We start from the raw sequence: 23,697 nt of genomic DNA on the forward strand, positions 1-23,697 counted from the left end.
TCTGTAAAATGGGACAATGCCTAACTGCAGGTGGTGTGGATTAAATCCTGGCAGTGTTCGGAGAAATAAACATCCATGTTATTCTTCTTCCGGCACTGAACTCTGACATTTCCAAAGTTTTACAAAAATGACCATCAAGCCTGAAGACCAGAATCATTACTTTGTCACTTTCAGCGTGTGCGTCTCACTCTCTCTTTACTGTATGGAGGTTTTCCCTGCAGGAGTGACCTCGTAGGTTGGGGAGGTGGAAAGTCACAGATTCTCAGCTCTGGGAGCCTGAGTGGCTGGGACTACCCTGGCCGGGCCCTCCCCTCGCCTTGGCATCCAGCTCCGGCTGCGGCGGGATGCGGGCGGGGCGCGGACGGCCGCGGTACCGCCTCCCCCGGCGCCGGGCCGACTGGAGCTCGGCGCGCAGGCGGGGCTGGCGCCGGGTGCACCGACTGGAGGCCGCGCTCCCACCGTCGGCTGCTCGACCGGGCGTCCGACGCTGCGGGCTGCCCGCGAAGATGTAACCAGGCCCGGCGGTCCATGTGCGCCCCACCGTCCCCAGCGAGGGCGGCGGCCAGAGGGGTGCCGGGCCTCCCGACCCTGCCGCTGTTGTTCCCGCCGCTACTGCTGCTGGTGGTGGCCTCGCCGACGGGACAGGCAGGTAGGAGGACTGCGCCCGCCCCATGACGAATCAGCTGCGCCTGGCTCTGGCCTGCCCGCCCCCGGGTTTTGCTTTTGGGAGCGCGGATCCGGAGGCGCGCGGGTCTGCACGGAGACCCCCGGAGCCCCGGTGGCACACTTGTGGCCTCCTGACGCGCGCCTGGTTCAGGGTCAAGTTCGCACACTCGGCATTTCACACTTTTCGTCGCTGGGGATGCGGGTGAGACGGAGGAAGTTTGACGGTGGTCGCTCTGAGTGGTACCCTCAGATGGTAACTTGCAGTGACCTTGCGCTTGGCATTGGCCTGCAAGTCGCTGACTCCCTCCACCCCTACCGCGGCCGCAGGGACCTGTCAGCCTTCAATAGGGAGTTCCCCGGGATAGGTGGCGATGCCTGCGCCTAAAAAAAAAAAAAAAAAAAAAAAAAACTCCAGGACAGAGTAGGCTCTGAGGGAACACGGGACCTAGAAAGGGGGCAATGTTTCTAAAGTAAGACCCTCCTCTTTCCCGGGTAATTTTTTTCCTTTGCAGTTTTGACGATGTACTGATGTATGTGTGCTTTTGATTTGTCGGCAGTATCAAAACTTTGATCCATGGCGTAAGGTAACTGATGTTTTTTGGTTTTGTTTTGAAGTTTCAACTGTCTACCAACTAGAACCCAGTAAACCAGAATGATGCATTAACTTGATTTCTGTTTTCCTTCTGCATCCCTGTTGCATTAGAAAAAGAATTTTTTTAAAGCAATGTAACTTAGACCCTCCCTTTTTAAAAAATTAAAAACAGCAAAACTTTATAGTTTAATGTACTTTGTACAGATTTTGGTCCAGGTTTCCATATTTTTAACCCAGAGCTGAACAACAAATGGCAGTGAACGCAGGAGGAAAGTTGTCCATGAAAATGCAGTGTGCTTACTAGTCAAAGAAAAAGTTACTAAACTTCAGTATAGTTAGAAAGGTAAGAAAAGTGTGCATAGAGATTTTGGACCGATTTTTGAACAATAGATATTATACACACAATAGATATTATCCTTTGTCTTGTGATAAGTATTTCTAGGTAAGCTGAATGGAAGGAGACTACTTCTGACTTATCCAGATACTGAGTCTCAACTAACAGATAATGAACTTGGTTGTTTGTATTTCTAATCAGAGAGGGAAATAAAGCTTGCTCTTTGACTGGCTGGGGGATAGTAGAAGGTAATAATATTCTTGGCTTCAAAGCAAAATTGCAGGGAAAAACAAATAGAAGCAACTCTTTTCTGACCCACAAGCCTCAGGTACTTTCTTAGCTCTTCTTAAAGCATCCCTCTCTGGGCCTCCAGGCACCCTGAGGGCTGCTGGGAAACTCAGGTGAGAAGGTATAGGTGGTTACCTGGATACCATACCTGCCTATTAGTAGAGAACAAGTCTATCTAGATGGATCCACCGCAATATCTGCTGAGCAATGTGAACTTTCTAAGAGTTATATAACATTGCCACTCTCTAGCAGATGCATGCTTTAGTTTGTCAAACAACTTTTAGCACAAAAAATCCAAAGTCACAGCTGTGTGTTTGGATTGGGCTGTACAATACCAAACATCCAAAGAGAAAAAACAAACACACACACACACACACACAAAAAAAAAAAACCCTCATGGTCAGTTTTGATTCCACCCCTTGCCTGGGAACCTCCATATGCCACAGGTGTGGCCTAAAAAGACAATAAATAAATAAATGCTCCAGCTACAGAAGTTTCAGTAGGAAGTCTATGACCATGGCTTCTCAAACTCAGCCCTGTTGGCCCATTCCGATGTTTTCCGCCTCCTTGAATATAAAGAACTGTGATCAGCATAATAGAAAGGAGGCTTTAAAGCCAGCAAGAGAGTGGAAGGAGATGACAAGGTCATGTATCTCGCATCCTTGAGCCCTTCAGAGGCTGCTGCAGGTCATAGTGTGATATTAAATTCTCCTGTGAGGTCTTAGGTGGCCCCCTCCTGCCCATCTCTGCAGCCTTACCTCACACCACTTAATTCCTGCCATACTGGACTTTTCCCAGTCCCTGAAGCAAACCAAACCCCTTTCCAGCTCATGGACTTCATACTTGCAACTCCTTCCTACCCACTCTATCCCTTATCCCCAGCCCCTGCTCAGACTTGGCAATCTCACCTCCAGTGTGCCTCCCCCAAGAAGAGCTTCCCAAACTCCTCAAGGGGGAAAAATAGAGTTTCTTATGTCTGTGAACAAAGGAGCCTAACTTTTTTCGGATCTTTCGGATGCTGTCTAAATATTACAGCATCTCTGCTTATTAGAACTAGAATGTTATAATTAACACAGTGAAGGTGTTTGTTAAAGTGTATGTTCTTTGATAAAAAATGTAGCCGCATGGGTTATTTTATTTCACTAGTTTATTCCAGGATATATTTCATGCACACACACACAAATGATTCCAGTGAACTAATTAAATTTTCTTCATTATTTTCTATCTTTTAACTTAGAACTCATTTGACACTGAGAGAAAAAGCTAAAGAAATAAGTGTTCTCATGAACCCCTCACCTTAATTTTCACATCTTACATAACCATTGTACAATGTTCACAACCAGAAAACTAACCCTGATATAACACCATTCACGAAGCTACGGACCTTGTTCCAATTTTCCCCCATTTCTACTAGCGCCCTTTTTCTGTTCTAGGGTCAATCCTTTACATTTAGTTGCTGTTTCTCCTTCCTGTCCTCCAGTCTTTGAGCCTCTCTTTGCTTTCTTGTCCTTGGCAGTTTTGAAGAGTTCTGGTCACCTCTTCCTCAGACTGTCAGTTCATTTGATGTTTCCTCATGATTAAAGTGAGGTTATCTCTTTAAGGCAACGATACCACACAGGTTATGCTCTCTTTCCTAATGCCCCACATCAAAAGGTTTGTGATATCGAAAATTCTTCTTCCTGGTGATGCTAACCTTAGTCACTTGGTTAGGTGGTGTCTGCAGGGTTTTTCATTGTAGACTTACTATTTTTCACTTTCTGCTTAGTAATTATCTTGTGGGAAGATATTTTGAGATCATGCGAATATCCTGTTTTTCCTCAAATTAACACCCACTAATTTTAGTATCCCTCAGTGGATATTGACTGCAACAGCTATTATACATAATAATGATTTTTTGCCTTTTTTTTTTTTTTTTAGGACCGCGCCAGCAGCGTATGGAGGCTCCCAGGCTAGAAGTCGAATCAGAGCTGTAGCTGCTGGCCTACGCCACAGCCACAGCAACGTGGGATCCAAGCCACATCTGCAACCTACACCACAGCTCACGGTGACAGCGACACAGGATCCTTAACCCACTGAGCAAGGCCAGGGATCAAACCTGCATCCTCATGGATGCTAGTCAGATTTATTTCCACTGATCCCCAGTGGGAACTCCCAGATTTTCCATTTAAGCATATACTTTAGATAAAGACAATAGGCAATAACATATATTTTAATTTTAATATTAATGCTATAAAACTATGTTTTAGAATAAGCGTACTAACATAAAATATTAACTAATTTTTTAGTGCTCAGCATGGTACTTTCTACAGATACCACTCAGTAAATTTGAATTTTTTGTTCTAAAGCATCTTTATTGATATATGTGATCTTTATAGAAATGACCTTCTAGGAGTTCCCCTTGTGGCTCAGCTGTAACAAACCCAACTAGTATCCATGAGGACACAGGTTTGATCCCTGGCCTTGCTCAGTGGGTTAAGGATCCAGCATTGCCGTGAGCTGTGGTGTAGATCACAGACGAGGCTTGGATCCCGTCTTGCTGTGGCTATGGTGTAGGCCAGCAGCTACAGCTCTGATTTGACCCCTAGCCTGGGAACTTCCATATGCCATGGATATGGCCCTAAAAGATAAAAAATTAGGAGTTACCGTCATGGCTCAATGGCTAACGAATCCCACTAGTATCCATGAGGATGCAGGTTTGATCCCTGGCCTCGCTCAAAAGGTTAAGGATCCCACATCCCAGGATGAGCTGTGGGTCCCAGACTCCACGTCACTCTGGCTGTAGCTCTGATTTGACCCCTATCCTGGAAACTTCCATATGCCTTGGGTGCCGCCTTAAAAAAAATTTTTAAATAAAATTAAAAAATAGAAATAAAAAAGCTGATACCAGAAAAATTAATTAAATCGCTATAATCAATTCCAAGATGTGTCAATGATATGTAAATTTGAAGAACAAGAGAACTTTAAAAAAAAAAAAGAATGCTTGCTGGAGACATTAAAGTTAAATTCTTCCTCTGCTTTATTTTCAGAATTCGTAGGGTTGATAGGACCTTAAAATCCCATCCAGTTGCTTTTCTTGTGCATCTTCTCTGCAACACAACTTTCAAGTCATTACCTGTCTGCTGTTTGAGCACCTCTCATCACCGGAAACTCGCTACCTGACACCCAAATCAGGCTGTCCTATCACTGCACACTTCCAACGACTAGAATGTTCTTCCATGTAATGAGCTGAGGTCTTTATCTCTTTTGTCTTCACCTGTTGTTGGTCCTGATTCTAAGTGGATGAAGTCATACGGAACAAGCTGTTCAGCTCATTGACTGCAACCATCACATTTCCTCTGTGTCTTCTTTCCTCTCAGCTACCTGCCTCCCCAGTTATGCCGCCAGGTCCTTCTCTCTGCTGGCCTTTTCTGTACGTGTGGGTTCCATTTTTTTCTGTAAGCGCTCAGGCCGACTCACTGGAGATCATAATGAGATGGCTGATCGACCACATTGAAAACACTACGCCCTGCATATTGGTCCTTAAGTGATTCAGCATCAGGTTCTTGGTAAACACAGGGTTCCTGATGCCTAAAAGGTGCCTTCCTTTTTCATCTTTGTTGTCTTTTCCTTAACCCACTGAGCGAGTCCAGGGATCAAACTCGCATCTTCATGGCTACCAATCAGGTTTGTTACCGCTGAGGCACAATGGGAACTCCACGAAAGGAAATTTTTATTGATTACATATATTATCTATTCAAAATCAGTCCTGTTTTTCAAGTTGGTGGTCACTGCATCGCCCCCTGAGTTTCCAAAGTGGCTTCCACTCAACCCCCTTTAATGCAACTGCTTCATCAAATGCCAACTCCACCTCCAGGCACAGAGAATGTGCATACCTGTTCTATACAGATTTGTCAGTAAGTTTTTCTTACATGTCTGATTCTTTTTTTTTTTTTTTTTTGGTCTTTTTAGGGCCACACCCAAGGCATGTGGAGATTCCCAGGCTACAGGTCTAGTCAGGCTATCCTTTCAACCGCATGGAGCAGTTCTCCTCCTCATGTTTATTAGCTTGCGTCCCCTGCCAAAGGGGAACGTTGGCGAAGTCTCACGCCCAAAAGGCTCTTCTGAAAATGTGGAGGACAGAGGTGAATCTTCTCTTGTACTTTCCATAAGATGAACCATTTCATGACATCTACAATGTGGAATCATTAGGCTGTATACCTAAAACTAATATAATGATGTATGTCAATTAAATCTTGGTGTTATATGTTAATCAGTCCTTAATTTTTTTTTTTTTACGTAGAGGGCCATCAATGGCTGTGTAATAAAGATGGTGGAGTTTAAATTTCTTTAGCAGAAGGATTCACCATGCTCAGACCTCTGCCTCCTGTCTCTGCTTCTCTATGGGGGCACTTTCACTGCAACATTTTCTTGCTCCAACACAGACCATTTTCATGCTTAAGACCACCTCTCTATGTGATTCCAAGTCAGCCCTCCGTCTCCATTCTCAATTAAAACACATATGCTGTAAAAAGACCCCTAAGTTATCTCCTGTATGCTCTCACTTGTTTTAAAAATTGGCCCATAGTTTTTAAGTACAAAATAAACTATCACATGCACCTTAGGAGCAGATAGCTTCAGGGAATGAGATCTTTGAGGTGATCAGATTTAATGAAAAAGAATTACCTTCATACTCCACACATCCATTTTGAGTTGTTAAAAGTTAAAATTCAATTTGACACGTGATTTTAAAATAAATCTTCCTGGGAGTTCCTGCTGTGGTACAACTGAAGCGAACCTGACTAGTATCCATGAGGATGTGGGTTCTATCCCTGGCCTCACTCAGTGGGTCAGGGATCTGGCATTGCCATGAGATGTGGTGTAGGTTGCAGATGTGGCTTGGATCCCCCATTGCTGTGGCTGTGGTGTAGGCAGGCAGCTGTAGCTCCAATTCAGCCCCTAGCCTGGGACCCTCCATATGCCCTGAAAATAAAATAAAATAAAATAAAATAAAATAAAATAAACCTTCCTTTGAGCACTTTTCATTTATTCATTTATTCACTCATTTATTTGATGTCATTCATTCGTAAATATCAGGAACTGTTCTAGGCATTGACGAAAACAAGAAAACAAGGTCTCTTTCTGGAGACTGTGGAGCTTTTAATCTCAGGCAATTACATTAAAGTATAAATGCCAAAATTGAGAAAGCCAAGCTTTTCAGAAGCCCAGAACAAGGGAACCATTCTAATCTAGGAGTCAAGCAAGGCTTCCAATGAAAAGGGAAACTAAGACTTATGAGAGTTTGAGATGCATGTGTTATATTTTTTTATATATTTTTCATTTAAATACTAGCGAGAAAAATAAAGCTAAATCCTCCTCTAAGCACATTCTGTCTATAAATTACCAGGAGCTAATATTCTTTTTTTCACACCTACCTTTTTTCTTATAAAGCTGCAAATCAGCAAATAAAACCCAACAACAAATAGCAGAATCTCCGGAAAAGGAGGATTTTTGTGAGGGTGGTACTGGCAAGTGGGCAGGAGTAAGGAGCTCTCTGGGTAGGGGACAACCTGACCTCAAGGTCATTGACAGCCACCACAGGTCACTGTGGTCTGCGGCTCTGGGCAGTACTGACCTCAACCACAAACAGTTATCACAAGGCACCCAGGTTTCAGCTGTGGTTTCCTAAGAGGGCCCACAACGTCCTGGGTGCTCTTTCCTACTTCCTGAATCAACACAGTCCTTTGAAGGCTCTGTTAGCTTTAATGTCCAAGAGCAAAGGGAATGTCTTCATTGATCCGTCCTCCGAGTTGATCCTGGAGACATGCCAGTGTTGTCAGTGCCTTTGACTCATTGTGGGCGGCCTCTAGATTGTGGCTCTGCTTTTATCCTGACCAGTGTTTTTTTAACATCCTTGTGGCAGGAAAACCACCTCAAAGAACTGATCTTCAGTGAGGCCTAAGAGCACATAGAACTGCTGTTCACTTTATTGCATTTGGTTAAACAACTTCATCAAGGTATAATTCAAGCCCGAAGGGGTCTGAGCTGAGTCCTAGTCACCATCAAAACATCAAAGCATTGACTTGTCACTATAGAGGAGAATAAACCCATTGAAAAACATTGCACCTTTAGTCTATTTTTAAAATTTAATTTAATTTGTTTTTTAGGGCCGCACCTGTGGCACATGGAAGTTCCCAGGCTAGGGGTCAAATCGGAGCTGTAGCTGCCAGCCCACACCACGGCCACAGCCACAGACACGCAGGATCTGAGCCGTGTCTGAGACCTACAGCACAGCTCACAGCAAGGCCGGATCCCCAACCCACTGAGTGAAGCCAGGGATCGAACCCACATCCTCATGGATATGTGTTGGATTTGTTTCCACTGTGCCACAACAGGAACTCCTCGACTCTTTTTTGGTAGCTACTGTATACATCCCTCTTCATCTTGTTTGATTAGAAAGTCTGAAGTCATAATCAAGATCACACACACAACCTCAATTACTTCAAAATCCCAATTAACAGCAAGCAGAAGTAAATACTATTAATTATTTCCACGTCTCTTTCTATTATTTTTTTCTCACATTTTTGTCTTTTTGATTTTCTCTCTGAAAATATCAAATGATGGTTAATGGAAGAATTACATTACTTAGGTGAGGATAAAAAGAAGTACTGATTGTGAAAATGACTTGAAAAATAAAGTGGATGGTGTGTGTTGATATTTAATAAATGCCTGTTGACTGAACCTGGAGTTCGCAACAGCTGTTTTGCCCAGTACCTTAGTGGTTCCAAAAGGTTTGTCTTTGATTCTGTTCTTTCTTTTATCTTTTCCTTTCTGAGGCAAGTTACCACGTTCTAGAGACTCCAACCCACATTTGACTACTTTTCCACAGTTGCTATGATATTCACTTTGCAGAGACACTTTGGAGATGACAAGATGTGGAGAAAATCGAGTCCCTGCCCTCAAAAAAGCAAATTCCTGAAAGGGAAGGGAAGGGAAGGACATTCACATAAGAGATGACAGGGCAGCAGGACTGATTTTCTAACAATGGCACCAACCCAAACAAATTAATAATCCTCAAAATAGGTTATGCACAAAAATCTCACAATGTATTTCCTGAACTCCTTTTTCCTGAGTTCTGGATGGAACACGTTGGTCTGGATGCACACGTTGGTCAGAACAACCCATTCAGTGGCAAACCTTCATCTTCGAGGTGTGGTTTAATTTTCAAAAGCATTCCTAGCCACTTCTAACAAACTTAGGTGACCAGCTGGGAAATGCTCTGTTGGGCAAAAACAAGTTGTGACTATAGAGAAATGAGATGGAATGTTTGACATGTTTATAAGCTACCTCTGAGCGTCACAGCTCGAAGAAAGCTTACCCCAAATGTCATGAGCTGGGTGGTACCAAGGAATAATTATAAACCCTTCCAAGGGCACTGTTTGGAAGATGCACATGCTTTGATAGGTAAATGCCAACATATTTATCTTAAGAAGTCGTCTCGGGAGTTCCCATTGTGGCACAGCAGAAACGAACCCAACTAGTATCCATGAGGATGTGGGTTCCAACCCTGGGCTCTCCCAGAGGGTTGGGGAACCACCATTGCTGTGAATAGGGGTGTGGGTCGAGGATGCAGCTCAGATCATGTGTTGCTGTGGCTGTGACGTAGGCCTGTAGCTGTAGCTCCGATTAGACCCCTAACATGGGAACTTTCATACCCAGTGGGTTTGGCCCTTAAAAAAAAAAAAAAAAAAAAAAAAAGGAAGAAGTAATCTCAACTTTAAAGTCCTACTTGCTATCAAACACCAACAGCAATATTCCAAAACATGTTTAAGCACATAGATTTACTTATTGAGGTGTGGCTATAAAGACATAACCTGCTTTTTATGTATGACTTATGTATCACTCATCCAGGTAAACATTCACACAGCTGGCAGGGAAAACATAGGTTGATGGATTGTGTCCCAAATTCAGAAAATATGTGCTTCAGGAGGGCAGGGCTTTCTGTGTGTTTCTGTCCTCTGCTGCACCCCGGTGCCTATCAGTTTCTATTTCTAGTAGGTGCCCAGCAATGAGGTTGAATGAATGATGGGACTAGGTACACTTCCACCAGGAAAAGTGTCAGTGGAGGAGAAATACTCAGGTTTTCATGATGGAATTTCTTATACCTCCCCTTAGAAGCGACCATCTGTAACATGCAAACTTTATCATGATCATGCAGTCTCGTCCTCTACATAAAAGAATCCTACTTCATCCTCCCAACAAGCCTGTGAGGCAGATGGTGTGATTTTTTCATTTTACAAAGGAGGAAGTTGAGAACAGAGGTTAAATAACTTACTTCCGGGCCCACGGCTTAGGTAAGCGGTGGATCAGGAAGTAGGCCCCAGTGGGCTCAAGGACGCCTGTTCTTACAATTGCTTTCTGATCCACTCACATCAGCAGTTATCAGAAGCCATTGAGATAGGGCAAGTGGCAGTGCCCTGTGTAAGGCACAGCAGTATCACAGAGAAAACAGAGGTTGAACACAAAGAAATAATAGAGATGATAGTAGTGGGATTGGTAGAGGAAGACAACCAGGTTCAAAAGAACTAATGTTAACACCGCACCATGCTCTCTCCTTTATAGACGACGGTTAGATATCTCCTCCTGGATAACTAGTTCCTGGATCACATTTTAAGTGCTATTTAGATGATTCACTTTTTTTTTTTTTTTTTTTTTTTACAGCCGCACCTGTGTCATATGGAAGTTCTCAGGTTAGGGATCTAATCGGAGCTGCAGCTACCGGCCTATGCCATAGGCATAGCAATGCCAGATCTGAGCCGTGTCCGCAACATATGCCACAACTTGTGGTAACACCAGATCCTTAACCTACTGAGCAAGACCAGGGATCGAACCTACCTCCCCACAGAGATTACGCTGGGTTCTTAACCTGCTGAGCCACAACAGGAACTCCTGGTGATTCACTTTTTAAGGATGCTTGATATATAGTAAGGGAGAAAGGAGGAAAGAGGAGTAAATATTTTTCAGGAGAAATCACTTATAACTTAAGACAAAAGAAAGTATGCCTTTCCTTTTAGGATGATGAAGTTAGAACAATACTTAAGATGATCTATTTGAAGGCAGTGATGCTGTTTGACTCTCCTTTGGAGGTTAGGATGAATTATTTACAACTTTTGCTTCCTGAAATTGGTTAATCACCCTCTGGTGCTTTTTGTACATCAACCGTTTTTTACTTTTTTTTTTTTTTTGTCTTTTCTAGGGCCGCACCTGTGGCATGTGGAGGTTCCCAGGCCAGGGGTCGAATCAGAGCTATAGCTGCTAGCCTACACCACAGCCACAGCAACACGAGATCCAAGCCACATCTGCGACCTACACCACAGCTCACGGCAATGCTGGCTCCTCAACCCACTGAGCAAGGCCAGGGATCGAACCCACAACCTCATGGTTCCTAGTTGGACTCATTAACCACTGAGCCACAATGGGAACTCTGTACATCAACTGTTTTTAACTCCATTTCCCACAACTGAAAACTCATTTAGGAGGTGAATTTTCTTAATTTTTTTGGCCTTGCAAAGCATAGTAAGGTATTCTTCTATTTCAAAAGATACTTGCAGAATGTAGAAACTGCTTGCCTGAGCTGCTCTTCTTTGATTAAAAAGCACCAGTTGGGAGTTCCCGTTGTGGCGCAGCGGAATCCAGCTAGTATCCATGAAGATTCCAGTTCGATCCCTGGCCTTCCTCAGTGTGTTAAGGAACTGGTGTTGCCATGAGTTATGGTGTAGGTCATAGATGGTGGCTTGGATCCCATGTTGCTGTGGCTGTGGTGTAGGCCAACAGCTGTAGCTCCGATTCAACCCCTAGCCTAGGAACGTCCATATGCCATGGGTGCGGCCCTAAAAGGCCAAAAAAAGAAAGCATCAGTTGATTATCTACTGACTGTACTACTCCCTTATGAATAATATAAGTTTCCCAAGGTGATTTTAAGCTATCAAGATTTGGTGGTTTGGGCTGTTTCATCCTCATTCAGATGTTCATGTGAATCTGGGTCCTGCCCTGTTTCCTCAGTTTATGTGAGTTCCATGGTCCCTGGTTAGTTCAGCTCAAAAGTATTTATTTTGAGGCACTGAGCATACAAAGACTCTTATAAGACATGGTGCCCAGCGTAAAACAGCTCAGAGCCTAGTGATTCCTTCGCTGCTTCAGCTTCAGAAAGAGGATGCGCCTGGAGGGCTGGAGACTCTGGGGGCAGAGCTGGGCAGGGCTTCCTCAAGGCTCAGGTTCCCTTGTTAATTATGAGCTGGAGTAACTTGAATGACCCCAAGGGGACGTCCCCGGAAGTGGACACATTTGACTCTTCAGCCTCTTGCAGTCTGGTGGTTTTTCTCAGAGTGAATTAACATACTGTCTGCAATGAGAAAGTCAGAAAAGCCTCAGCCTCAGAAAGGAGAGGTTTGGGTAACCTGGAGACTGATTACCCCAGCCCTTTGTGAGTTCACTCTGAAAACCTCATTGCTTTTTACTGGTGTTTATCAGGTACTAATTTATGCACAGATTTTTCTCACACTGTCATGAAGTGGGAATATCTTTTACTGTCAGGCACATAAATGAAACCACAACATACTTAGACGATGACCTTAGTATTAGCTCTGAGGCCATTCAGGAAATGTCACATACCATTTCACTACGCCTAGAGAAAGGTAAGTCTTGAAACCAGTGTAGCAGCCACATTTTATAAAACTCCATGGAGTTCCCATCATGGCTCAGTGGAAATGAATCTGACTAGCATCCATGAGGATGCAGGTTCGATTCCAGTGGGTTCAGTGCAGGTTCTTGCTCAGTGGGTTAAGGATCCGGCATTGCCGTGAGCTGTGGTGTAGGTTGCAGACAAGGTTCAGACCCCTCATTGCCATGGGTGTGGCATAGGCCAGTAGCTGTAGCTCCAATTTGACCCCTAGCCTGGGAACTTCTATATGCCTCAGGTGCAGCCCTAAAAAGACAAAAAAATGGAGATAAGTGAAACTCTACTAGCCAAGTTGTCATAGATTGACCCATTTCAAGTGTCATTTATCTATTCGCTTTCTACTAGAAGGACCCAAGAGGAGACACAGGACTTTCTCTTTCTCGTGCTGTAACATAAATGAAGCTGGGCTAGAAGACTTTCCCAAAGGCCAGGATGTAACAAGAGGAACGTAAACACAGAGAAAGAACACAAGTCTAAATGAGTGACTTACAAAGTGTAACTAACTCATGAGGTGGACCCCTCCGTGCCGACCCCTCACAGCTTTGTTAGGGCAGAAGTCATCTTAAGTACCCATAATCCAAGGAGGTCCCTCAAGTCTCCCTCCACTGCTCAAAGTCCGTAGCCCAGTCAGGGAGCTCCCAGGGAGCCCGGAGTTCCTGTCCCTTCCTGAGGTCCTCTGAGTTTCATTTTCTCTCAAAAGACCAGGCTTTAATCCAGCGACTGTCATCAGGAATGTCCACTTCCCATAGGGGAGACCTTACACAACCTCACAGCAAAATCAGGCCATTAAAATAGCACCAGCCAGTATTCACTAAATGGATGCACACTTGGAAAAAAAAAAGTAAGGCATCTTTTAGGAGGACACCAAAATTGAAAAGGCGTAAAAATGGCAGAGCAAGTTAAGGTTTTGCAGGTAATTTGGTGTAACTGGTGAACATAGTGCATTTGGTAGGATTACAAAAGGAGAGGCCAGACCAGATCATGGAGAACCTCGTGTACCAAACCGAAGTTGTAGGTACAGCACTCCCAGAAGTAAAAGGATGTGTGCCAATCCAACAGCTTCGTTATTAAGGATATGAAATTGTTGGACTGTCAGAGAATCAGAGCTGTATTTCCAGGCCATAAATCTATGGGAACAAAAATGCTTTTGTTCGCCACCCATTGGCACGTGACTCCTGATATCAGTGTGGGTATGGCATATTTTCACTTTGGTGTTGATTAAATTATCTTATCAGTACTGGCAGGTTAGGAAAATGACTTATCTCACTTGGAACGTTTATTCAGGAGGGTTTTCTTTATGTTTTCCAAATTTGAAAAAAAAAAAAAAAAAAACAGTCCCTAAAACATTGCAAAGATTAAAACACCACAAGGAAATACTAGTTACCAGTTGTTCTTTTTTATTTTTTTTTTATTTATTTTTTGTCTTTTGTTGTTGTTGTTGTTGTTGTTGTTGCTATTTCTTGGGCCACTCCCGCGGCATATGGAGGTTCCCAGGCTAGGGGTTGAATCGGAGCTGTAGCCACCGGTCTACGCCAGAGCCACAGCAACTCGGGATCCGAGCCGCGTCTGCAACCTACACCACAGCTCCTTAACCCACTGAGCAAGGGCAGGGACCGAACCCTCAACCTCATGGTTCCTAGTCGGATTCGTTAACCACTGTGCCTCGACGGGAACTCCTGTTCTTTTTTTTTTTCTTTTTTTTTTTTTTTGTCTTTTTGCTATTTCTTTGGGCCGCTCCCTCGGCATATGGAGGTTCCCAGGCTAGGGGTCGAATCGGAGCTGTAGCCACCGGCCTACGCCAGACCCACAGCAACGCGGGATCCGAGCCGCGTCTGCAACCTACACCACAGCTCACGGCAACGCCGGACCGTTAACCCACTGAGCAAGGGCAGGGACTGAACCCGCAACCTCATGGTTCCTAGTCGGATTCCTTAACCACTGCGCCACGACGGGAATTCCCACCTTTTTTTTTTTTTTTTTTGCTGTTCTTTTTTAAATGTGCTATTTCTCTTCCTTAAAACCAAAGTGCTAACTCTATTTTTTATCACTCTTTTGCATCATCAAAACAGATACAAGAGCAAATATTCCTTGGTAAACCCTCATCTGTGGATTTAGCTTTCCCAACCCCGCAGCTCTCTTACAGATGAGACGCCCATAGCTCTGCTTCATCAGGAGGTCCTGCTGTTTCTACTTTGAAAATAGAGCTGCGCCCAGCCCACCCTCATGTCCACGGCCTGCATCTTGGTGCAAGCTCAGCCTTCCTTCCTGGGGCTGCTGCAGTTAAGGTCTTGCTGGTCTCTCCAATTCTGTTCTTGCCCCCATCCAATCTTTTCTCCCCTCAGTGGTAAAGTAATCCATTTGAAATACTAAAAAGGCTCATGGCTTCCAAGGCTTAAAAGGCTTCAATACTTTTCTACTGAATTTCATTTATAATCCAGCTTCCTTCCCAGGGTTTACAAAAACTGGGGGATCTGGCCCCTTGAAACTTCTTAAATTACATTGCAGTCATTCTCCTCTTCCATACTTTTTCCAGCCACACTGATCTTGTGACAGTTCCAAGGGCACAGTCTTTTTGGATGGGCTCTTTCTCCTCTCTGGAGTCTCTGCCTGGAACCCTGCCCTCCCACCTCACAGCTGACTGGCCTACTACTCCAACTCTATTACCTTTCATAGCTGGCTCACCAAATTTGCAAGTATGAGTGTGTTTGTGTTTTGACTTGTAAGTGGTGTCTCTCTTCCCACTGGTCGGGATCTCCATAAGGGAAGGAACATTCTCTGTTTATTCACCATCACATATCCACACAGTGGCACCTGTATTCATTTTCTGGAGCTGTTGTAACAAAGCACCACAAACTGGATGGCTTAAAACATCAGAAATGTGTTCTCTCACAGTTATGGAAGCTAAAAATACAGAACCAAGGTGTTGGCAGTGCCATGCTCCCTCTGAAGCTTCTGGAGGGGCTCTCTCTTTGCTTCATCCACCTTCTGGTGGAAGGCAGGCTTCTTGGCTTATAGATGCATCACTCCAGTCTTCCACCTTCAAATGGTCTTCTCTCTGTGTCTTCAGAACACCTTTCACTGTGTCTTCAGATGGCTGTCTTCTGATAAGGACACCAGTGACACTGGATAAGGGGCTGCTCTACTCCAGGATGGGCTCACCTTAACTAATTATGTCTGCAATAACCCTATCTCCAAATCAGGTCACATTCTTCAGTACATTTTTTGGTGAAATATAACAGCACCCAATAGATATGGCTGAATGAATAAACAGGATGACTCCTGAACTGACATTTCTCATCAATGCAGGTGGAATTCTGTATAGGAGATAAAGCTAAAGCCCGAGGCCAAAGCCAACTCTATATATATGTGTGTGTGTGTGTGTATATATATATATATCCAACTAATATATATATATATATCCAACTAATATATATATATCCAACTAATATATATATCCAACTAATATATATATATCCAACTAATATATATATCCAACTAATATATATATACACACACATATATATATGTGTGTGTGTATATATATGTGTGTGTGTATATATATATAGTTTTACTATGGTTTCGAGTTGATAGAAGGCCTGCACTTGGCAACTAAATAGACACCAGAATAGACTCAAACACTGCCTTCTAGGAATTTTTACCTGTCTAATCACCCTGTGTTGTCCAGGAAATGTGCTAAAGCAAGGATAGGATTCCTGTTTGCATTCTCGAGGACTAAATATGGGCAAGAATAAAAGAAAATATTCTGGAAGGAAAAGGAAGCACCTTCCTGCCGAAAGATGTGGTGAGAGCCAAAGATTCTACTGACCAGATAAACATTTAACGTTTTAAACTATGAAATCACTTTATATATTAATATCTTATATTAACACTGCCTTTCTCATCAGTCTTGCCTTGTCTTTGTTTAAATTCAACTAGGGATTTTACTTGACAGGGGTAGCAGGTGAGTGAGGAGATATGAGCCGTGGGTTCTGAACCCAGCTTATCCCCTTACTTGCTGTGTGAACTCCTCTGGGCCTCAGTTTCCTCATCTGTATCAGGAACCAATGGACAGAGCTTCTGTTTGAGTGTTTAACTTTCCTCTCTAAAACTGAGGTATCAAAAAAAAAATGATCAAGGTGGAAAGTAGGAGTGATTACAAATATAGCACATGCTCGTACACACATGCGCTAACCCTAACCCTAACCCTAACTCAATCACTTACAGTTTGGTCACTCTGCCACATGTTAAAGGATTTATTTTGGCTTAGACTCAGGGTCATATTACATCACCAAGTTTAATTCTAAAGAAAAGAAATTTTTCTTTCTTTTCATTTGGCTTGTGGAATTACAATGCATCGTGTAGAGCTAATCTTAGCCAAGGATGACCACAATCATAAAGCTAATTTGTTTCTCTGACATGAGTCTGCATTAATTTACACAGGAATTATTGGACCTTAGTCAAGATCGGACCAGCCTTCAGTGGCTTAGCTAACTTTTGTTTCCTAAGGGTGATTTTAAATATCAAAATTTGTTATTTTCCAAGTTCACTGACTAGAATATGCATATTTATGATAGGATAAGTTCTTCTTAATGTCTTCATAATATACTCGGGACTTCATGATCACTCCAATATTTAAACTAATACTTAGAGTCTTATGTATTACCACTGATTTTCTTCATTTATTGAACTTAAAAGATCATCCTTGTTTTCTTTATGAGACTATTTTTCACTTTCCTTTTTTCCTTTTCTAATTTTTTGATAGTTTCTCTATTTTTATGATTTAGCTACAGAGAAAGTCTATCAATTAATCCTCCAGGATACAGTCTTTCATAGAATACAGTTCCATGAACATAGTGCCTAATGAAATAAATTATCCTCTTTCATTCGTTCCCAATATAATTATTGTTTTAATGTATACTTTAATAAAGCTAATCCCAGCTCCAGTCTCCAATCTCTAGCCTTTCCGTGGCATATATCCTAAATTTTATTTCTATATGTAATGAGGGGATTGTTTCAATTCTCTTCTGGTGCATAACAAACTACCCCCAAAACTCAGTGGTTTAGGGAGTTCCCGTCATGGCTCAGCAGTGACGAACACAACTAGTATCCATGAGGACATGGATTTGATCCCTGGCCTCACTCAGTGGGTTAAGGATCTGGCATTTCTGTGAGCTGTGGTAGAGGTTTCAGATGCCACAGCTTTAGTTCCGATTTAACCCCTAGCCTGAGAACTTCCATATGAAGCCATAAAAAGAAAAAAAAAAATCCTTAGTGGTTTAAAATGATCATTTTATTATTATTTCTCACAATGCCAAGGATTAACCAGGGCTCAGCTGGATGGTTCTTCTGCTCTTCTCATTCAGAGGCTCTCAGGCAGCTTCAGGCTATGGCACGTGGCACTGGAATGTCCACAGTGGCTTCATTCTGGCTTCTTGGTTGGACAGCTGGGCTCAGCTGGGACACGGGGACAGCCGAATGTCTCCCTCTTCACGTAGCCTCTCAACATGTCGTCTCCAGCTATGAAGCCCACTTTTTACATGGTAGCTCAGGGCTTTCAAGAGGCAAACATGGAAGCTCCCAGGCCTTCTTAAGGCTCAGTCTCAGAATCACTCCTGTTGAAGAAGGTCATGAGATGATGTCATGTTCAATGTGGAAATATCCAGAGCATGAGTTATTGGAGCATGAAGAGATGGCTTATTGGGGACCATATTTGGAGAACACGTCAGGTTTCCCTTTTTCTCCATTAAGACCTCAGCTCTTCTCTACTCCTTTTTCAGTTCCCTGCATCTCTAGTGGTCTGCCTAAACCTACAAATATCACCTTCTTATCCATAAACATGAAGAATATCCTACAATGGAACCCGCCAGAGGGCCTGCATGAAGCGGAAATTACTTACACTGTGCAGTATTTCATGTAAGTTGGTTCTTTTCTTTTTAGCTAACTTATAAACACAATATTCAGACTCTTATTAATTGTGCAGAGATAAACCATCTCTTGCATTAAACTAGTGTTTGAGGAAAAAGAAAAGCATTAGATACTTCACGTTAAATCATCTTGTAATGTTTTGCTAGATGAAATTAGACAACAAGTTTCTTCAGGGAGACAGAATACTGAATGCTTAGGCAAGACAAAGTTATTTAAAGAAAAGAAGTTGGTCAAAATGTTATTCTGTAGCTGAGCAAACAAAGACATCCATCACATCTAAAACATCTAGACTTATTAGAATTACAGGACCCTTTCAAGTGAAACTGAGGGCAGAATTCTATGCAACTCACTGTTCCTATTAAAGATAGTAGTGAATAGACATTTTCACTTTTCACCTCCCCCTCAAAACTAACTTCAATCAAAAAAGAATGTGAAATAGATAAACAATGTCTATCTTCAAAGAAATGAAAGAAGTAGCCACAAATCCAAGCCACAAACTCTGAAGCATACAAATCAAATACTTCAGAATCTTCGGGAAAACGCCCACAGAAACTGAAAGTGAATCTATAACCCTCAAACTCCAACAGAAGAAAAAAGTTTTACCATAGACATCGTTATACTAGGTTTACCTAACAGTCTAAGGATGTGAGATCTATGGATAGCTGCCACCAGAAATTGAGCACAGGTTCCCATAGAGCTCCACTTTGGTGCCACAGAATGTCAAGAAGGAGGAGCTAAAAGAGAAATCAGGTCCAAGTGACATATTCATTGTAGAAGCCTGGTCACAGCTCAGGGAGAAGCCCAGAGGGAAATGGGTGCAGGAGTTGATGGAGGTGATGATGGCTGGGAGGCAGTGGCCTTAAGGACATGTCATGAGCCACATCAGCTGCTTGCCGTCCAAAATAGGCTCCCTGGCAAAGGGAATAATATGGTGTGGTGAGTGGTTGTGTGACAGGCCCTCTCTCCTATACTCACTCACCTAATATTCAATAAAGAGCTTGACTCCATTCAGAGAGCAGTTGTCTCAAAGAATCCAACACACTGATCCCTAATGCCTGAAAAGAAGAAAGACAAAAAAAAAAAAGGAAAAGAACATAAAATTTCCCAAAAAGCTTTCTTGTGGAAATAGTAGATCAATTCAGAGAAATAATTGTCCGTAGTTAGAGTCCATAAACAACATGGTCTTTAATAGCAAAACTCAGAGAAGAGAAGAGTCAAAGAAGAGATTCTAAGAGGAAGAATTTTTTAAAGCTAGTTGGCAGAACTTAGGAAAATAAAAATGTATCGGGAGATGAAAAACCTCTTCTAGCTATGATAGTAATGATTGAACAGGTAATAATGACTATGTGGAACTGCATGTCATAAATGCATGCTCTGGCTAGGAAAATCTAATACAAATAATAGGAAGACATATCCTGATGAAATTATTGAACTTTGAAAAAATGGAATGATTTATGACCTTCGAGCAAAAGCAATGATTTCTATCTGGCAACACTCAACAAATGACAGTGATACATCTTCTGAGGGAAAAATAGGTGTGACCTAAAATACCAAGTTCAACAAATGTATTTTCAAGCAGGTGGAACTTGGGCCGTCACTCCCTTGAGACCCTCTTGCAGGACTGAGGGGAACTTGGGCCGTCACTCCCTTGAGACCCTCTTGCAGGACTGAATCATATAAACACAGAAACGACAGAGCAAGCTCCTTACTCCCCCTAATGGAAAAGGAGGCAAGGGCACACTCTGGAGCCATTTCTCTTGAAAGAGTGATGTCTCCGCTCAAACACTAGCTCCTGAGAAACTCCTGGGCCATGAGAATGAGGTTCTAGATAGGGCCGTCACTCCCTTGAGACCCTCTTGCAGGACCCTCTTGCAAGATTAAGATGAGCCTAAATGAATTTAGTAATGCCGGGATTATGGCAAAAACATGGTAGCTTGTAATGAAACCATCTCAATGTAGAACTAAGACTAAATAGTGATGGAAATGTGATTACAGAACTTCCCTATAAATGTTTGAACCTAAACAATAATATAACAAATCGGAAGGTAAAAAAAACACTGTAAGTGTAAAAAAAAAAAAAACTGTAAGATTTCATGGCACGAAGCCTTTATATGTGCTCCAAAATTAAAATATGTCATCATTTTAATAACTAAACTCTCAATGTCTTTCATAAATGATTTTCTTAATTTAATAGATTTTTTAAGAACTAATATCTCTTGTGGTGATGAAACATTTGAACTCCAACAATTCCTTTCATTTCACTTTAATTGCTTTTTCTTTAAAGTTCAAATCAAGTTAAAATGAATACTTTTATTAAAATCCTAAGTATGGCATAGTCTAGTTTTTGTCCATGTATTCAGCTATTGGATCATTCTTCTGGGTACATATAAGCACAATGTGATGTGCAGAATCATATGTATCAAACCTTTCAGGGTAATGGGCTTCATGGTGATTCATTTTTCTCTCAATTATACTTTTCTGATTGTGTGAGTTGAAAAACTGTACCATATTTCCAAAAATAATTTTTAAAATAGAGTAATTTTTGTCTTTGGAAAAAAAAATTCTGACCACTAAAGGCGGTGAAAGACTTTGGCTGCTATTCACAATGACATCGTTTATCTAGAACTTCATTCTCATGGCCCAGGAGTTTCTCAGGAGCTAGTGTTTGAGCGGAGACATCACTCTTTCAAGAGAAATGGCTCCAGAGTGTGCCCTTGCCTCCTTTTCCATTAGGGGGAGTAAGGAGCTTGCTCTGTCGTTTCTGTGTTTATATGATTCAGAAAAGAATTTTAAAAAATAAAATAGTCCATGATTTTCTTTTCTGTGGAAAGCTTCATTTGTGCCGTATATTAGATTCCAGATATAAGTGAAAATCATGGACTTGGAGAACAGACTTGTGGTTGCCAAGGGAGAGGGGGAGGGAGTGGGATGGACTGGGAATTTGGGGTTAATAAATGCAAACTATTGCCTTTGGAATGATAAGCAATGAGATCCTGCTGTATAGCCCTGGGAGCTATTATCGAGTCACCTATGATGGAGGATAATGTGAGAAAAAGAATGTATATATGTATGTGTGACTGGGTCACCTTGCTGTATAGTAGAAAATTGACAGAACACTGTAAACCACTATAATGGAAAAAATAAAAATCATTTAAAATTTTTTTAAAAAGGGATGAGGATGAAAAAAATGAAATAATAAAATGAAACAAAACAGGAGTCATCACTGCTCTGTGAGAGCAGATAATTTAAATTGTACAGCTTTCCAGAAAGAATATTTAAAAGGAAACCTGCCATGTTAGAGTTCCTACATGCCTCTGCATGTGGACAGTGGGCTGGAATACAGGGCAGCTGGTGTCTTTGACAGAAGGCTGTATACTCAGCAACAAAGTCAAACAGTCCTGGGTTCGTAGCCAGGACATGAACCTAGCTGGGTGACCTTGGGAAGGTTACATTTTATACTTTTGAGTGAAGTTTGTTTCCAAAGATTAAAGATAAAATTTTAACACAAGTTTAAATTATATCTGCCAGGAGTTCCCGTTGTGGCGCAGTGGTTAACGAATCCGACTGGGAACCATGAGGTTGCGGGTTCGGTCCCTGCCCTTGCTCAGTGGGTTAACGATCCGGCGTTGCCGTGAGCTGTGGTGTAGGTTGCAGACGCGGCTCGGATCCCGCGTTGCTGTGGCTCTGGCGTAGGCCGGTGGCTACAGCTCCGATTCGACCCCTGGCCTGGGAACCTCCACATGCCGCGGGAGCGGCCCAAGAAATAGCAACAACAAAAACAACAAGAAAAAAGACAAAAAAAGACAAAAGACAGAAATAAATAAATAAATAAATAATAAAAAATAAAATAAAAATAAATCACCCAGGGGAACTTTAAAAAAAGAAAAATTATATCTGCCAAAAGATTGTAATACAGAAAATATACTGTAGCTCTAAAAGCACAAGCTTTAACATCAGAGAAAAGTGGTTCAAATCGCAGATATGCCTATTACTAGTCAAATGAACACGAGCAGCAACCTTAACCTCACGGTGCCTCAATTTTCTCATCTTTAAAATGGGATAAAAATAATGGCCCTTAAGGTTGTTATGATATTTAAATGAGACGAAGCGTGTAAATCCTAAGCACTGGTCCCAGCATATAAAAGGCGCTTAATAAATGTTTCCTACTCTTACCAGAAAACAACCAGAGACCACTGAGGGTTCTGCACAACTTTCTGACATCACAGACATCATTATTGGAAAATTTATTGAATGATTCATGGCTATCAGCTTGTCAGACTTACAAAGCCTTTTGTCCAGAATTCAGTAAAGAGCATTTCTCCTTCATCAGCACCTGCCACAGGAAGCCGCCCTGTCCTTGGCAGAGCAAGGACATTGGAGGAGAAAGGGTCAAATTAGTGATGGCAACATTTTTCAGACCCACAAGTCAAGACCTGTTGTTGGGCCATGAAATCAATTTTGAGATATATGATTAACATTCTTGTAATGGAAAGGGTTGGAATGGCATGGAGTGGATTAGAATGGAAAATAAAATAATGAAGTGCCTGGCACATCAAAAAGCTTAGGTATTATAAAACCTGTGAGTGCAAAAAATGTTGCCTGCCATATCAGCAAACAAAGGATGTTGCCGCCACCAAGCCATCATATTGCAGTCGCCCCAGTGGTGCACCCTGACGGAACACAGGATGGAAACAGGATGCCCTCCATCAAGCCATCAGCCACTGAAGCCACCCCCTAGTGATGCACTCTGAGGAAACTCAGGATGGGAAACCCAGAATACTGGCCCCCATAGCTGAGGTGCATATCAAAGGAATGATTTCAGTGAGCCCAGACTTTTGTATCTGTCCCACTCATAGAAAAGCACTAAATTCATTAACTTGAGATGTCTGGATTTCTTTAATTAACAGTAACCTTTTGAAATTCTGACTACCTGGTCTTTGTTGCAAAAACTACATATCCTGGCACCTCCCCTACCTCTTTGGAGCAGTCCCTTAGACCTATCTGAGAAGCTGCGTCCCAGGCTTAAGTCCTCAGTTTTGTCCTCCCAATAACACATAATTCTCAACTTTTAGGTTGTGCTTTTTTTTTTGTTTTCAGTCGACAAACCTTTGTTTTAGTACATACATAGGAACTGGGTCACAACGTGAAAGGTCTTTCCTTCTGCAGCACACAGTCAAA

General features: G+C 42.3%; 1 protein-coding gene across 2 annotated transcripts in view; it reads left to right on the forward strand.

Moving 5' to 3' along the window:
- Positions 1 to 411: 411 nt before the first annotated feature.
- Positions 412 to 23,697, forward strand: part of IL20RA (interleukin 20 receptor subunit alpha) — a 34,471-nt gene continuing 11,185 nt past the window's right edge. The window contains exons 1-3 of one of the 2 annotated variants that reach the window (XM_047770108.1): positions 590 to 649; positions 16,280 to 16,396; positions 18,372 to 18,507. In XM_047770108.1, the coding sequence (XP_047626064.1) occupies positions 16,333 to 16,396; positions 18,372 to 18,507 (200 nt within the window). In that variant the 5' untranslated portion in view covers positions 590 to 649; positions 16,280 to 16,332. Of the gene's footprint in view, positions 650 to 16,279; positions 16,397 to 18,371; positions 18,508 to 23,697 lie in introns of both variants that reach the window. The other variant, XM_047770109.1, reaches the window with a different exon arrangement.

This window comes from Phacochoerus africanus, chromosome 2, assembly GCF_016906955.1.
Source record: "Phacochoerus africanus isolate WHEZ1 chromosome 2, ROS_Pafr_v1, whole genome shotgun sequence".
NCBI lineage: Eukaryota > Metazoa > Chordata > Mammalia > Artiodactyla > Suidae > Phacochoerus > Phacochoerus africanus.